The sequence below is a fragment of the Hyperolius riggenbachi genome, chromosome 7 (assembly GCF_040937935.1).
Source record: "Hyperolius riggenbachi isolate aHypRig1 chromosome 7, aHypRig1.pri, whole genome shotgun sequence".
Lineage (NCBI taxonomy): Eukaryota > Metazoa > Chordata > Amphibia > Anura > Hyperoliidae > Hyperolius > Hyperolius riggenbachi.
In genome coordinates, this window is record NC_090652.1 from 62,928,943 (window position 1) to 62,946,771 (window position 17,829).

The window sequence follows — 17,829 nt, forward strand, 5'->3', positions numbered from 1 at the left end:
GTTCTTTCGCGCCCTCATTCGCTAATTTATCCATGGGCCTCTTAGAACGATTAAAATTTTATCCCCAACACCCCTTTCACAGGAATATTATTTTCTATAGAAGATATATTGATGATTTAATTTTTATATGGAATGGTGATCCTAATAGCATCATACAGTTTGTTCAATATCTCAATAATAATACAGCGGGTTTACAATTTACTGCCCAACATCATTGCACCAGTATAGAATTTCTTGATTTATCCTTACATACAGACGGAGAAAAAATAAAAACCAAAACCTTTTTTAAAAAGGTGGACGCAAACAACTACATACACTTCAATAGTCACCACCACAAACCTTGGACTACAAATACCCCCTATTGCCAGTACAAACGTATATTCCGTAACTGTACAGATCAGGAGGACTTCCACTCACAGTCAAAAATCTTGACAAACAAGTTTAAGGAACGCAAATACCCGAATAAGCTACTAAAAGATGCCAGATTTAAAGCCACCCAAAAGGCCCCTACTAAACCTACATCTACCACTACCCCAGAATTGTCTTTCCCACGGTTCATCACTAGATACAGTGCTCAACATAAAACCATCAGATCGATATTGCAAAACAGGTGGGACCTCCTGCTTCAAGACCCCTATCTGAAGCAGGCAATCCCTGATAAACCACCAGTGACGTACAGGAGGGCCCCTAATTTACGTAATTTACTCGCACCTAGCAGGCTTAGGAATGCACAACCCAAAGGTAACACCACACCCGGATCATATCCATGCAATAAGCCCCGATGCACAGCTTGCCAGTTTGTTAATAGGACCAATACCTTCTATTCAGTGGTCACTTCCAGTCTTTACCCAATTAAACAACACATCAATTGTGAGTCCCGGTATATTGTCTACCTTATCTCCTGCCCGTGCGGCCTCCAATATGTGGGGCGCACCACCCAGGAGGCCCGCAGCAGGGTCGGCCAACACAAGAGAAACATTATTAATAATCTAGCACTTCATAGCGTCTCCAGGCATTTTGGTATTCACCACGATCAGAATCCGTTGCTATTCCGCATCACCTTTATAGAGGCGATTTCCCAAACACATTCCCAACACGTTTGAAGCCTTGCGCCAGAAGGAGATTTATTGGATCAATATCCTTAAAAGTCTGGTTCCTAACGGTCTTAACGAGGTTCTGGAAAAAGCATTTTAAACTAAAAAATAGAGTCGGTACTTATACCCAACATCTCAATCAATGCGTGCACCATGATTGATAAAGTTTTACTGTACGTGTGCTCTCTTTTATCGCTTTTATATGCAGACGCAATAAGGACCCTGGTTGTCTAGTTTATTTTATTTTATTTTATTGTACTTATTTTATCCATTTTATTTTATTATCACCTTCATTTTTGTATTTGTTTTCTGTTTCAACTTATATCATTTCTATCTACAGGGGTGTTCTAGTTGACTATCTTATGGGATTTGTATCCATATGTATGCTGGTTTATACATTTTTTATGCTCTGCAATTCTGAGATCAGGATATTTCTGTTTACGTGACCTATATCTATATTTATGCTGGTCTGTACACTTCTTTATGCCGTTACACTTTCTTTAGATCATGAGATTGCGGCATTTGCTTGCTATCACATGTCTCCGGCTTTTATATTTACATATAGGATAATAGGTGATTAGTATGTCAAGCTAGGTTCATTTTATATCCCCCTTATCATCCTCAATTAGTGTCCAGATACTGATCCATACTTTGCTATTAAGAGCCCCTACCACCTGGCCCAACAGTCAAAGTCACATATGTGAACTGGCGGCTAGATGCGAATAGCGCCAGGTATTTGTGCTGTTACGCGCCTCTTGGGACGTTTTATCAACTTCTAATAGCCGCTTATGAGCGGCGTACAGGCTGCCCATAGTGCCCTTCCCCAAAATGGCGCCGATACACTCCGGCGCATGCGCGATGTACGTCACTTCCGCCTAGCGCGGCGGAAGTTGAATTGAACAGTACGGAGACGGCGTTCTCCGTACATAGACACTACATATAGGACATAGCACACCTCGCTCCCCCACTGTGGCGCTCATATTTGCTCCAGACCCCCAACTGGTAAGTCTGCCTTGTTCACTCATATTAGACTAGACTCTACGTTATATTTAGCACCACAGTACAAGTTAGAGCACTCTCTCTATGCTAAGCTGGCTTAATAAGACTACCTATCATTAGCAATTGACAATAAACATTTCTCTTTGTTTTTACACACCACTAGTTGGTAAATGGAACTATCAATGGGTAGTCTATGGGACATATAGTGAATACATGTTAGTTGAAAGTATATTGTTGCAGTACCTATATGTATATGTTGATATCCCATTGAACCCTAATGAGCATAAATTTAAACTTTATGTCCGCATGGATATTGATGTTTCATTCTGTGCTTACCTTTGTGTTTTATCGTCTACAAGCAGTTGGGGCTTATGTTTATGTATATCATTGTTTTATATGTTTTAGCTTGTACTCCTGTTTTGCCTGAGGAAGCGGGTTGATCCCGTGAAACGCGTAGCACCTGGGAGTACCAATAAACTGTGATTTTTCTTGACCAAAATATTGTGGTCTCCGTTGGTTTTTGGTCTGTGAAACGGGTGGTGAGTATAGCTCCCCCCAAATGTTTTTTACCTATAATTATTTTACTCTTTTTGGCGCCTCTGATTCGCATCCTATATACAATTCGGTCCACCTGGGGTGGCAAGGATTTTTCCTTACTTCTTCTACAGAGAGCGACATCTTAAACCTGAGTGGGGTCAGGTCCTAATTCTCCCCACCTGCATATGGAGTGGTTGCCTAGGGGCAACCTATGTTTGTGAGTATAAATCCACATTGATTTATTTTGCTTTTTACTCTTTGATATACTGCACCATTTGGGCTCTCGGTCTTTTGTTTTTATCTTTGAAGTGCAGCTGTACAGCTATGGATGATGAGCAGTGGCAGCAATGTTTGGACAGGGTGTCTAAGGGTAGCCTCCAGGTGACTAACATGGAGGTTGCCCTCCACTTGAAGCTATATTGTTTCAGGACAATTGCATCAGATCTCTATAAATAGGTTGGTGCTCTCTTTCTGCAGATGCTAGTGCACAGGTACTATGTACCATATTTGGTGATCCTGTCCTAGGTCACATAGTTGTGGCTCAAGGTAGTTAAACCAAAAAAACAAGCAAACTCCTCTCCCTTCATATTAGGGCTGAGCCATCTAATTTTCTACTGGGGCTTAAACCTGATAACAATTCCCCATACTAAACACAAACTAATCCAGTTTATTACTTAAAGTGATATTAAACTCTGACATAATATTCAATAAAAATGTGTTTTCCTACGTTTTATAACCCATACAGTTATCATATTTGCATTTTTGCAAGTATTATTATTCATTTACAAATTACAAGTTTCCAAAGTTTATTCACTCTGAAAGCTGCCTGTAACGATCGTTGTCTGCACGCAGAGAGAATCTGATTATTGGTGATCTGCAGTATCACCAAGAATGCAGATATATAACTGATTATTGATGATCTGCAGAATCACAGATAATATAGATATATTGCTAACCTCAGGACACCTTTTGGTATGTGAGTGTTTGGTGCAACAGTAGTACTTTGAGTAATGCACCTGCTGAGCAGGTGATAATAGACAGTAAAGAGACACTGCTCTGGGAGCACAGGAACCCTCCAGCAGCCTGAGGCTCTCCAAGGGGAGGAGTCAGGCTGGAGACAGGAAGGGCCAGAGAGTGAGTGACACCTAAGGTGGATGTCACTATCTGATCTGGAGACTATCTCTTAAGGGGAGAGATAGCTCTCGGGGTCGGGCAAGCCAGGTCGGCAACACACTGACAGATAAAGTACAAAGACAGAAGACTGATATGCGAGGTACCGAATCAGAAGACAGAGGAGTAGTCAGAAAAGCTATAAGTCATAACATATATCAAACAATGCATATTCTGGGTGCGAGGTCCTTGGTCTCAGCACCCCGGAACTAGTCTGAAGTATACACAGATGATAATACAATTCCCTAGACTGGGTGCGAGGTTCGTAGTCTCAGCACCCTGGAACTAGTCTGAAAGATAACACAGATGGTAGTACAGTTCCCTAAGCTGGGTGTGAGGTCCTTGGTCTCTACACTCTGGAACTAGCTTGAAGTATAACACAGATGATAACACAGTTACCTAAGCTGGGTGTGAGGTCCTTGGTCTCTACACCCTGGAACTAGCTTAAGCATAAACAGAATACAATTCAAATAATCTGGCTAAGTGTGAATTCCCAGGTCCACCTGGTTCAAACACACTGTTGGATCTGACTGAGGTCTGAGTGCTTCCACGTAGTGATCGCAACGGCAGACAACTTGCAAGTGACCAGCAGGAACTATATATGGAGTAGTGCTCTCCAGCACCACCCCTAATTGCTCAACCAATAGTATCCTGCTCTGGAGTCAGCTGATCGGCGTGGTCAGCTGACTCTTCCTGCTTAGTATAAGAATTCTGCCTCTCAGCGCGCGCGCGTGTATTCCTAAGCCTATGTGCACTAACAGACTCAGCCACACCAGACACACGCTGCCGCGTGCAAACCGCCGCGCTGGACGCAGAACCAGCCGCCTTACTGTTGTTGCATGCGGCGGCTTTTCCGCGTTCTGCCCTGCTACCAAACACATGCTTCCGCGTGCAAACCGCCACACTGGACGCGGAATCAGCCGCCTGCTCAGAAGTACTCGCGGCGGCTTTTCCGCGATCTCTCACACTGCCATTGCCATTTTATTGCATAGCTGATGTATTTATATATTGCAATGTACCTAGTGAACACTTCTGAACTCTCTCTGCTCAGCACACATTAGAAGTAGTTTTAGCAAACACTGTTGGATACCAGTTGCCTGGCAGCCTTGCTGATCCTCTGCATCTAATACTTTTAACCATAAACCCTGAACAAACATGCAGATCAGATGTCTCAGGCAAAAATCTGACTAGATTAGCCACATGTTTGTTTCAGGTGCATGATCAGGACAGTCATGCAACTGGTATTATTTAAAAGGAAATAAATATGGCAGCCTCCTTATCCCCCCACGTAATTTTCCATTTAACCTGTTAACAGCCACATTTGAGTTATCTCACTTTAACCTCTTGAGGACCACAAGTTTACACCCCTCTAGTGACTAGGCCACTTTTTACAATTCAGCACTGTGCAGCTTTAATGGTTCATTGCTCGGTTATACAACTTAACACCCAAATTAATTTTACCTCCTTTTCTTCCCTGTAATAGAGCTATCTTTTGATGGTTTCTGATTGCTGCTGCGATTGTCATTTTTTTTTTAAAATTAAAAAAAGCATTTTTTTATTTTTATTACCCCCCCCCCCCCCCCCCCCCCCCCAAATTGCCTTTACACTGTGATACATACACTACATTATACATGCATAGGCATCTGTCCATGCATGTTATTAGATTAGGAGCCATTAGGAGGGACGGTTAAGTGACAGTTCGGTCACCTGTACAGTGTTGCTCTAGATTGCAGCACTGTACACATACATAATTGCTTTTTTTTGTTAGTTTCAGCCTGTCAGCCCCAAATGCGGCTGGCAAGCTGTTCACGGCAGCCTCCTGTGTCTCCCTGCAGGGAACGCGTGAGCGTGAGTGCTCATTCCCTGCCAATCTTGCGAGGACCGTGATGACGCCAACTGGCATTAGGCGGTCCTGTGCCTGCCACTCTCCCGCTACCCATCAATGTCAGGTGGTCGGGAAGTGGTCAAGGTAATCTCTGTCTGTCTCTGTCGCGCTGACCTGACTAGGTGATCAGACTGTTACCATGATGCCGGCGGAGACAAGGCTGAGGCAGCAGCGAGGGAGAGGCACTAGGACACAGGTGTGTAATGGCACAAAGCCTGCACACAGACCCAGACAGCTACCATTCACCCTGCCTGGGCCTTCCTGCACCCAGATGCCCAGCCTGCACCCAGACCCAGCCACCCTGCCCCAGACAACCCTTCCTGCACCCTGACCCACCCACACTTCCCCAGCCATCCTGCACCCAGCCACCCTGCCCCTGCCCCAGTCACACTTCACCCTTCCCCAGCCACCCTGCACCCAACCAGAGATCCAACCTGCACCCTGCCCCAGCCACTTTGCACCCAGACTCAGTCTGCACCTGTCCATGACCCAGCAACACTTCCCCAACCATTCTGCACCCAGCCACACTTCACCCTGCCCCAGCCAAACCTCACCCAGAGACCCAGCATGCACCCTATCCCAGCCACCCTGCACCCAGACCCAGTCACACTTCCCCAGCCATCCTGCCCCAGCCACCCTGCACCCTGACTCAGCCTGCACCCTGTCCCAGCCACCCTGCACCTGACCCAGCCACATCTCCCCAGCCATCCTGCCCCAGCCACCCTGCACCCTGACTCAGCCTGCACCCTGTCCCATTCCCAGCCACCCTGCACCTGACCCAGCCACACTTTCCCAGCCATCCTGTACCCAGCCACCCTCCCCAGCCACACTTCACCCTGCCCCAGCCACCCTGTCCCAGCCATCCTGCACCCAGACTCAGCCTGCACCGTATCCCAGCTACCCTGCACCCAGACTCAGCCTGCACCCTGCTCCAGCCACTCTGCACCCAGACAGAGACCCAGCCTGCACCCTGCCCCAGCCACCCTGCAACCTGACTCAGCCTGCACCCTGCTCCAGCCACCTTGCACCCTGACCTAGCCACCCTGCCTCAGCCATCCTGTCCCAGCCACCCTGCACCCAGACACAGCCTGCACCCTGTTCCAGCCACCCTGCACCCAGACAGTGACCCAGCCTGCACACTGCCCCAGCCACCCTGCACCCAGACAGAGACCCAGCCTGCACCCTGCCCCAGCCACCCTGCACCCTGACCTAGCCACACATCCCCAGCCACCCTGCCCCAGCCACACTTCACCCTGCCCCAGCCAAACTTCACCCAAAGACCTAACCTGCACCCTGCCCCAGCCACCCTGCACCCTGACTCAGCCTGCACACTGCCCCAGCCACCCTGCACCTAGACAGAGACCCAGCCTACACCCTGCCCCAGCCACCCTGCACCCTGACTCAGCCTGCACCCTGTCCCAGCCACCCTGCACCCTGACTCAGCCTGCACCCTGCTCCAGCCACCCTGCACCCCGACCTAGCCACACTTCCCCAGTCATCCTGTACTCAGCCACCCTGCCACAGCCACACTTCACCCTGCCCCAGCCAAAATTCACCCAAAAACCTAACCTGCACTCTATCCCAGCCACCCTGCACCCAGACCCAGCCACACTTCCCTAGCCACCCTTCCCCAGCCACCTTGCAACCTGACTCAGCCTGCACCCTGTCCCAGCCACCCTGCACTCAGACCTAGCCACACTTCCCCAGCCATCCTGTACCCAGACACCTTCCCCAGCCACACTTCACCCTGCGCCAGCCACCCTGTCCCAGCCATCCTGCACCCAGACTCAGCCTGCACCCTGTCCCAGCTACCCTGCACCCAGACAGAGACCCAGTCTGCACCCTGCTCCAGCCACCCTGCACCCAGACCTAGCCACACTTCCCCAGCCATCCTGTACCCAGACACCTTCCCCAGCCACACTTCACCCTGCGCCAGCCACCCTGTCCCAGCCATCCTCCACCCAGACTCAGCCTGCACCCTGTCCCAGCTACCTTGCATCCAGACTCAGCCTGCACCCTGCTCCAGCCACTCTGCACCCAGACAGAGACTCAGCCTGCACCCTGCCCCAGCCACCCTGCACCCAGACTCAGCCTGCACCCTGTCTCAGCCACCCTGCACCCAGACCCAGCCTTACTTCCCCAGCCACCCTGCCCTAGCCACCTTGCACCTTGACTCAGCCTGCACCCTGTCCAATTCCCAGCCACCCTGCACCTGACCCAGCCACACTTCCCCAGCCATCCTGTACCCAGCCACCCTTCCCAGCCACACTTCACCCTGCCCCAGCCACCCTGTCCCAGCCATCCTGCACCCAGACTCAGCCTGCACCCTGTCCCAGCCACCCTGCACCCAGACAGAGACCCAGCCTGCACCCTGCCCCAGCCATCCTGCACACAGACTCAGCCTGCACCCTGCCCCAGTCACCCTGCACCCAGACTCAGCCTGCACCCTGCTCCAGCCTCTCTGCACCCAGACAGAGACCAAGCCTGCACCCTGCCCCTGCCACCCTGCACCCTGACTCAGCCTGCACCCTGCTCCAGCCACCTTGCACCCTGACCTAGCCACCCTGCCTCAGCCACCCTGTCCCAGCCACTCTGCACCCAGACACAGCCTGCACACTGTCCCAGCCACCCTGCACCCTGACTCAGCCTGCACCCTGTCCCAGCCACCCTGCACTCAGACCTAGCCACACTTCCCCAGCCATCCTGTACCCAGACACCTTCCCCAGCCACACTTCACCCTGTGCCAGCCACCCTGTCCCAGCCATCCTGCACCCAGACTCAGCCTGCACCCTGTCCCAGCCACCCTGCACCCAGACAGAGACCCAGCCTGCACCCTGCTCCAGCCACCCTGCACCCTGACTCAGCCTGCACCCTGTCCCAGCTACCCTGCAAACAGACCTAGCCACACTTCCCCAGCCATCCTGCACCCAGCTACCCTGCCCCAGACACACTTTACCCTGCCCCAGCCACCTTTCACACAGCCAGAGAACCAGCCTGCACACTGCCCTAGCCATCCTGCACCTAAATTAAGCCTGCACCCTTACCCGGCCACCCTGCACTCTCACCCAGCCACACTTCCCTAGCCATCTTGCACCCAGCCACACTTCACCCTGTCCCAGTCAAACTTCACCCAGAGACCCAGCCTGCACCTTGTCCTAGCCACTCTACACCCAGACCCAGTCACTCTGCACCTAGCTACCCTGTCCCCAGCCCCAACAACCCTGCACCCAACCCCAGCCTGCACCCTGCATCCAGCCCCAAGCAAGCACCCTGAATCCAGCCAGCAATTGGGGGACAGCTATGGGAACCTTATACGCGGGAGCACATCTTGCTACCTAATACTGATATATATGGGCATATGGCTACTTTATTATTTTATCTGGGGAGCACGGCTGCTTAATTTATGTATGCATTGTGGACTTTACTACTTAATTGTTTTATCTTGACACACCTGCATATTTAATTTGTTTATTTTGAGGCAACTAGCTATTTAATTATTTTATCTGGAGGTGTGTGACTGCTTATTTTTTTTATCTGGAGGATTGTGGCAACTTTATTTTTATTGGGTGGTTTGTGAATACTTAAATGAAGTATCTGATGGCACGTGTCTACTTTTTTCTGGAGGCATGAAACTATTTGAGTCTTTTATCTGGAAGCATGTGACTAATATATTTTATCTGGAAGCATGTGACCAGAGTCGGATCATCCACCAGGCAACTTATGCTGGGTGCACACGGTACGATTTTCCATGCGATACATGAATCAGATAGATAAAATCCGTCATGTCCAATATTGCTCCCGATCGTTTCTGTGCTCAATTTCTCATAGCGGTGAATGGAAAAAGATAAAAAAAAACGAATTAAGGTAAGAGAATCGAGCGCAGAATCAAGTGCGGAATCGTGCTGAAAAAACGATCGGGTTGCAAAATTGCAAAAAAAAAAAGTGTGTACCCAGCATAAGGCTGTTGGCAAGGGCTGGGGAGATATTAGGGGCCTAGGTGATACTAGCCTCCCTTCAAATCCTATTAAAAAAGCCAGGTGGCGATCAAGGGTGGGCCCAAAGATGATGCTCGTTTAGTGCCCCATTTAGCCTTAATACCTCTTTTCATGTGATTATTTAATTTTTAGGCACATGGATACTTAATTCTAATATGTTGGTGAATGTGTGTGTGTGTGTGTGGTGTGCATGTACTTGTGAAGAGGATGGGGGGGGTACACCAAAATCAGGTTTGACTCAGGGCACTGTCAAACCTTAGGCCGACCCTGCTCCCAAAACTAAAATTTCAGTAACTACTCTTAGGTACATAAAAAAATATTTGAAAACACAGTTTCACTGGAAGAAGCACTTGGTAGTGTGAAACAGCTGTCAGGCATCCTGTGTCCTGAGCTCACCACCTCCTGCTGACCTGCCGTCATAGTATGTGCCTCCTATGCACAAATTTGCTATTTGTGCAGTTGGTATGGAGGAACTATTTTCACTTTATGATTGCAACAATAAATCCACATTAGCAGTGCTGGCTTGCCACTTTTTTCATTTATTATACATTTGAAAGCATTCCCAAACATTCCTTCAGTGTAAAAATGTTTATTTTCACTGGAGAGAGCAGTACAGGCTTATGCTAGGAATGCACTGTTCGTTTCTGTCGCTCGATTCTCTGTGTTCGACCGTTTTTGCTGCTCGAGTCTGCAGTCAATTCTCTTATCTTCCGCTCGTTTTTCTTATCTTCTTCTATTCACCTCTATGAGAAATCGAGCGGCAAAATGATCGAACAGGAAATCGGTCATGTCGGAAATTATCTATCGAGCCATCTAAATGGCTCAAAAACAAACCGTGTATTCCCAGCATTACTCCTCATCTCTGGCTAATCCACAAATGTAATTATTGGCCAGCAATTATGGACCCCCCTCCATTTCTGCTTAAGTGACTTAGCTGTTGCCAGGGTAATGTGTCTATTCGTAAGACGGTTGGAGAACGCAGCATGAAGACACAGGCAGATAGTGTCTCCTGTCTGACAATAATTACATGACTAGAGATAAGCAAGCCTGTACTGCTGTCTGCAGTAAAAGTAAATATTTTTACACACAGAATGCTTGGGAATGCTTTGATTTGTTGTTTTTTTTCTAAGGGCTTGATTCACTAGCCGGCGCTAACTGTTAAGTAGCACTAACAGTCGCGCAAAGCTACTTCGCAGCTCAGTGCACGCAGCGCGGTGCACCGGTAATAGTGTGTGGTGTGATGATAACATTGCGGCGAAACTGCGCATTGATGCGCCGCTCTGTGGGCCCCCGATGCTCTGTTTTCGTCGCACCAAGTACGACGTTTACAGGGCAGCGGGTGCAACGTTATCGCGCACCACACACTATCACCGGCGCATCGCGCTGTGCGTGCAATGTGCGAGGCTGTGCAGTATAGGTGGGCGCAAACTTTCTATCGCCCTGGTTTGCGCCCCCACAATGTGTTTAGGCTCACTAACCGGCTTAGCGACAGTTAGTGAATCAAGCTGTAAGAGTCTAATGCTGGGCATACACGGTTCGTTTTTGAGCCATTTAGATAGCTCAATAGATAATTTTCGACATTTCCGATCTCTCGTTTAATTGTTTCGCTGCTCGATTTCTCATAGAGGTGAATAGGAAAAAATAAGAAAAATGACCGGAACATAAGAGAATCCACTGCAGAATCGAGCGGTATAACCCCCCTACCCCCCTTTGAGTACTTATTATTAATTATATACCGTTAAATGTCTTTTTCATTTTTCTCTCACATCCCAATAACACTGGACCTTCTAATAAGAAAAACTCAGATGCTGTTCCCAAACCATAAAACGGCACTGTCCCCATTAAATGAGAAGGATACGACAATTTGCTACAAAATTGAAATGGGAAGACACAAAATCATCACAGGCCTTAAGTATAATGGGGTTGATTAAACCGATTCAGGACTGTACTGCTCTGGCCCCTTAAAGTGGATCCGAGATAAACTTTTACTCACTGCATAGTTGTGTTCCTTTCATATAGTTTATAGGGCATTCCTTAAGCCAAATATGTTTTTGTTTTAATACTCTAATTCCCTATAAACTAAGCCCACATCTTCACCAGAGTGCCTTGGCATTTTCAGACAGTAGCAATGGCTTATGGGAGCTCAATCTGGGCAGGAGGAGGGGGAGGTGTTACTAGCCAGAGATTTCAGAGGCAGAGGGGAGAAGGGAGGAGGAGAGGGGATTAAGCTGAGGGCTGGAGATGCAGATCAGCTTGCCTGTGTGTAATGTTTACAAACAGAACATGGCCGCTGTCATTGTATATTGTTTTTGCTTTTTTACCACTGTGAAAATGTGATTTCCCATAAACATAACATAGTCTTGATATATTTGATCTAAAAGAATCCCTCACCAAATGTTTTAGATAAGATCTTGAGCTCCTGGTCGTACAGGGAGTCGGTGACGTCAGTGACATTCACTCTTCCTTTGTTCTTTGTGTGGTACAGAATAGCGAAGTTGCACTGCTCAATTCCATTTATGAGGCCGTAAGTGGTGTTGGAGATATAGATTGGACGGACATCACTCACCAGAGATGATTCAAAGAGAAAATCAATCAACCATGAATAGCAGCTTGAATGGTCTCTTGAGAAGATCCCAACTACCCCTTTTTTCTGAAACATCTTCTGTCTTTGGATGCCTGGACCTCACCACTAGCGCCCCATAAAGATAACACCCATTAGTTCCTATAAGGATAACAAGAATCATGGAAACATAGTTACATAGTAATACATGAGTAATATCTCATAGAGGACTATAGTTTTTATTGAACAGTAGGGTTACATTATTTTCTGATTAAAGCACTTGGGCCCATATGCAATTCACTTTTTCTTATAGGTGATATTTTTAAACTTGTCAATAAAATTCCTTTTAAAGCAGAGCCTGGATAAAGTTCTCCAGCACCCAAGGCTGAGACACAAGTGCGCTCCTCCATCTCTCCCACCCCAGCAATCACACACTGATTGCTATTAGAGTAAGAGGCGCCCCAGAGCCCCCAACACCTTAATCTCTAGTTATATGGCTTGCAGTCACTGCCTTTTTCTTATTGCTCTCTGCTTCAAACACAATAGGTAAATAGCTGACTGATTTGTGTGCCCCCTCCTACACTGCACCATGAGGCTGGAGCCTCTCTCACCTCTGCCTCGGCCCTGCTTTTAAGCCACCAGAATGATGAAGAATACTCAAAATAATTTTAATATTACTTTTTCACCAACTTTGTAGTTAAAAAGTGCTGGAAAGTGCTGGAAAGCTACTTTAAATTGAAGATGAAAAATTATCTCCAAGGAGAAAACTCAGGTAAAAAAGTGAATTGCATATGGGCCTTAACCTCCACCCCACCCCCCCCTTAAAAAAAAGGAATACTGATAGGTTTATTGGTTTTGTTGGTTACGGCTATTTCAAAAATGAAATGGGGCTGGTGAGCATGGAAGAGGGGTGCCATCATATGGAATAGGCGGCTATAAATGGAAAAGTGAGGCTCCAAATGGGAACAACACATTGAAGAAAAGAGGTGGTGTACAACGAAGCTGTACATAAAAGAGAAGAACTCCTTTACATAGATACTACTCAAAGAAAAGGTCATTACACATGGAATAGGAGGGTGCTGTTGCACATACAAGGAGCACCACAAAAAAGCTGGCCTAGGGGTGGGAAAAGTATGAACCCTTCTTAAAATGTGTAGGACAGAGAGGGGGAAGGAGGAAGGGGGGTGGAAGGAAGAAAGGAAAGAAAGAAGGCAGGAAGAAGGGAGGAAGGAAAGAAGAAAGGAAGGAATGAAGAAAGGAAGGAAGGAAGGATGAAAGGAGGAAGGGAGCGAGGAAGGGAGGAAGGAAGGAAGGGAGGAAGGAAGGAAGGAATGAAGGCAGGAAGGGAGGAAGGAATGAAGGCAGGAAGGAAGGAAAGAAGAAGGGATAAAGAGAAGAGGAAGGAAGGAAGGGAGGGAGGAAGGAAGGAAGGAAGGGATGAAGGGAGGAAGGAAGAAGAGATGAAGGGAGGAAGGGAAGAGTAAGGAAGGGAGGGAGTAAGGAAGGAAGGGAGGGATGAGGGGAGGAAAGAAGGATGGAAGGAAGGAAGGAATATTAAGGTAAAGGAAGGGAAGGCATGAAGAAAGAACTGAAAGAAGATAGGAGGCAGAGAGGGAGGAAATGAAGAAACAATGGAATACAATAAGGTAGGGAGGGTGGGTAAATGGAAAAGAACGTAATAAGGTTAGAAGGACAGAGGTTCCAGCAGGAGGAAGGAGGGAGGGGGGGGGGGAGGAAGGAAGAAAGGAAAGAAGGAAGGAAGGGAGGAAGAAAGGAAGGAAGGAAGGAAGTAGGAATGAAGGCAGGAAGGGAAGAGAAAGGAAGGAAGGAAGAAAGGGAGCGAGGGAGGAATGAAGAAAGGAAGGGAGGGAGGGAGGGAGGGAGGGAGGAAGGAAGAAAGGAAGGAGGGGAGGGAGGAATGAAGGAAGGAAGAAGGAAGGAAGGGAAGAGGAAGGAAGGGAGGGAGGGAGGGAGGAAGGAAGGAAGGAAGAAGGGAGGAAGGGAAGAGGAAGGAAGGATGGAAGGGAGAGAGGAAGGAAGGGAGAGAGGAAGGAAGGAAGGAAGGAAGGAAGAAGGGAGGAAGGGAAGAGGAAGGAAGGATGGAAGGGAGAGAGGAAGGAAGGGAGAGAGGAAGGAAGGAAGAAGGGAGGAAGGGAAGAGGAAGGAAGGATGGAAGGGAGAGAGGAAGGAAGGGAGAGAGGAAGGAAGGAAGGAAGAAGGGAGGAAGGGAAGAGGAAGGAAGGGAGGGAGTAAGGAAGGAAGGAAGGGATGGATGGATGGAGGGAGGAAGGACGGAAGCAAGGAATATTAAGATAAAGGAAGGGAAGGCATGAAGAAAGAACTGAAAGAAGAAAAGAGGCAGAGAGCGAGGAAATGAAGAAACAATGGAAGAATATAAAGTAGGGAGGATGGGTAAGTGGAAAAGAAAATAATAAGGTTAGAAGGACAGATGTTCCAGGTCCAGAGGATATAAAGGCAAACCTGTGGTATTTGTTAATTTGTGTAACTACACCATGATGAATATAATCAAAGTTGTAGATGACAACTCTCTACTACAATGCAAACCATTACATGATATCCTCCATTGCACCCCATGAAATCCAACAGAGAGAATATTGTAGCATGTAAGTACTCTCTAGTAGGAATGGTCAGAAAATTCCCACATAATTCTGATTTTTAAGTTTTCGATCATAAATGGGCTTACCGCAGAATTGTACCACAGAAATCAGATAACAAAGACAGTTTTAGGCCAACTAGAAGACTTCTGAAATGTTAGGCCAATCACAGAATGCAGAATTTTAAGGCAGTTGCTAATCGGAATTATGGTTTCCGCATAGTGCGTACATCTGCAAAACATAGCAGAATGTTTACAGTTTACTAACTCTATTCCACAGAAATTGGATTTTCGTGAATTCCACAGAATCAGAAAAACACTTATAAGAATGCAGACATTTTGTTGGAATTGGAAATTGACATTTCCAACCATCGTTAGTCTCTAGCAAAACAACACAGCCTTTTCTATCCCGGATGCTCTGCTCCTGCTACATCATCTCGATGTTTTGTGATACCCAAATACACCTTGTCCTGTTGCTGCTAATATGTCTAACACTGGATTAAAAAAAATATCAGAAAAGACATCGTTATAGCACATAGAGCTTGATTCACTAAACCGTGATAACTCATATCATATCTTTTCGCACGCGGTTTCGCATTTGCGCGTGCAAGCGTGTGTGAAAACGGCTGTGATATGAGTTACCGCAGCCACTTTCGCATGAAAATTTGTGATTGTGTGCCATAATTTGTGATCACGCGACAATGCTCGTAAAAACGGCCGTGATATGAGTTATCACGGTTTAGTGAATCAAGCCCATAGAGTGAAACACACCATACAATAGTAAAGATGTTACAACTATCGTCAAGCTCTTACATAAATAGTAATAGAAAGAGTGAAGCACAATGACATTTACTAGGTGAAGAACAACTTACTGTAATAAGATATTAGTGAAGGTCTTTTATGGGAGAGATTTGATAGAAAATAATAAGACAATAGTAGGACATGCTAATGCTGCTTTGAAGGTAGATGTCGCTTCCTGGTGAATGTGTGGTGAAACAAGGGTTAACATTTGGAATAACATCCACGATTAACTGTTTTTTGTTTTCTATTTTTCCTTCTTGCCTGGGCCATCTGTGTTACCAGCTGGAACCTCGTCACTGGTAAGACCATAGCAATCAATCAGCCGATCTGCTTGCCCCTACTTCCTGCACCCCACTTGTGTTGTGCAACGGTAACAAGAGTAGCACTCATTGCAGGACGGATTGGTGTGCTTGCAAGATCTCCACACCTTGAGATCCAGATAGCTGCAAACAGGATGGATGGCTGGCACTCCCAGAATGTATAAAGCTCTTTTATTGAAACCAATAAAAACAAGTGGCTATACGGCGGCAGCCCGCTGTTTCTGGTCTCAGCCCTTTCTCAAGCCGATGTAACCACCTGGTTACATCAGCTTGAGAAAGGGCTGAGACCAGAAACAGCGGGCTGTCATTGTATAGCCACTTGTTTTTATTGGTGTTTCAATAAAAGAGCTTTATACATTCTGGGAGTGCCAGCCATCCATCCTGTTTGCCCCACTTCTGTTGCACATGGCTGTCCTCTGCCTTACCTGTGGGCTCCGACTCTGGTCAATAACTTTCCTACATGTCCATATATATCATTCTCTCCTCCAAACGGCAGTCTCATCTGAAGATCCAGCAATACAAAATGAAAGTAAATCTCACATTTCTGAGGAATATTAAGCAGAAAAACCTGTTTATATGGTCAAATCCCATGTAACATTGTTTGTCAAACTATCCAGTTTGGTGACATTTTCTCACTTCCTTTAATGCTAACTTGCAAAGCTCTTACAGCTGAAGTCAGAGACATGGGCCCCACATCCGTATTTTAGTGGGCCACTTTTTCCAGCACTGTATGTATAATAATCACATGAAGTGTAAGCAGAAGAATGATAATGCTTTGTTAATGATAACCACTATTCAAAGTACATGTTACTATTCAGTGCCAGAGGAATGTCCAGAGATGAGAGCTGTGATTTCACTCCTCCACCATGCGCACCACTTATACTCACCCCACCCCTCCTCCTCCAAGGTTAGTTTGCAACTTACTGATGTAGAGCCCCCAAATGGCTATAAGTTGCTTGTGGGGTATAGCCCACCCCTCGCCTCTCTGGCAATCCCCCATGTTCCACCACTCACACCAGAAAAATAAATGAAGAGACTGACGCCTCCAAGTAGTGTGAAAATTTCCTTTTAATATCAAAAAATGCTAAAAGTACATAGCATAGCTTGCAAAACAATGCAAACTGTAAAAAAAAAAAAACAATGATTTGACAGGCTAGATGAAACAGTATGCAAATGATCCTATGTTTATGTCATTTATTTAGCTATAGACATATGTTCTATATGTGACTTTAATTTGGGTCCCTATAGAGGAGATCATTTGAAAAGACCGCAAGTTGAAAAGGGACTATCTCTACTATGGACTATAGCGGTTATACAGAAATCTTGGCTCAGACAGGATTCAATTGGCACTATTTGTAGCTGATATTTTTAATGCATTGCCACTATTTTTGTAATGTGTTGCCACAATATTTTCTATGTACAGCCGCTATAGCGGCTACAATTGTAGCCACTATTTGTAGTTGTAGAGATTAATAATTAGGCACCACCAGGGGTTGGGTTAAGGGTTAGGCACCACCAAGGGGACTAGGGGAGTTAGGGGTTAGAGTAGGGAGAGGTTAGGTCATAGTACTATAACAGCTACAATTGTAGCAGCTATTAGTAGCTGCAGAGATTAAGGGTTAGGCACCACCACGTGTGGGGTTAAGGGTTAGGCACCACCACGTGTGGGGTTAAGGGTTAGGCACCACCTAGGGGGAGTTACGGGTTAAGGCTCATACACACGTACCAACAATCTGTCCAACTATCTTCCAAACCTGTATGTTGAAATATAAGTTGGGTGTGTGTATGGCTGGCAAACAACCAGATGAAAATATATCCACCATCAGATAGCACTTTCTGATAGTGGATATATTT

At 46.7% G+C, this 17,829-nt stretch overlaps 1 protein-coding gene across 1 annotated transcript in view; it reads right to left on the reverse strand.

Annotated features, from left to right (window-relative positions):
• LOC137525535 (uncharacterized) overlaps positions 1–16,483 on the reverse strand; it is a 36,275-nt gene extending 19,792 nt beyond the window's left edge. The window contains exons 1-2 of the mRNA XM_068246667.1: positions 16,401–16,483; positions 12,072–12,402 (exon numbers count right to left, since the gene is read on the reverse strand). Of these exons, the coding sequence (XP_068102768.1) occupies positions 12,072–12,339 (268 nt within the window). The 5' untranslated portion in view covers positions 12,340–12,402; positions 16,401–16,483. The remainder of the gene's footprint in view (positions 1–12,071; positions 12,403–16,400) is intronic.
• Positions 16,484–17,829: the final 1,346 nt, after the last annotated feature.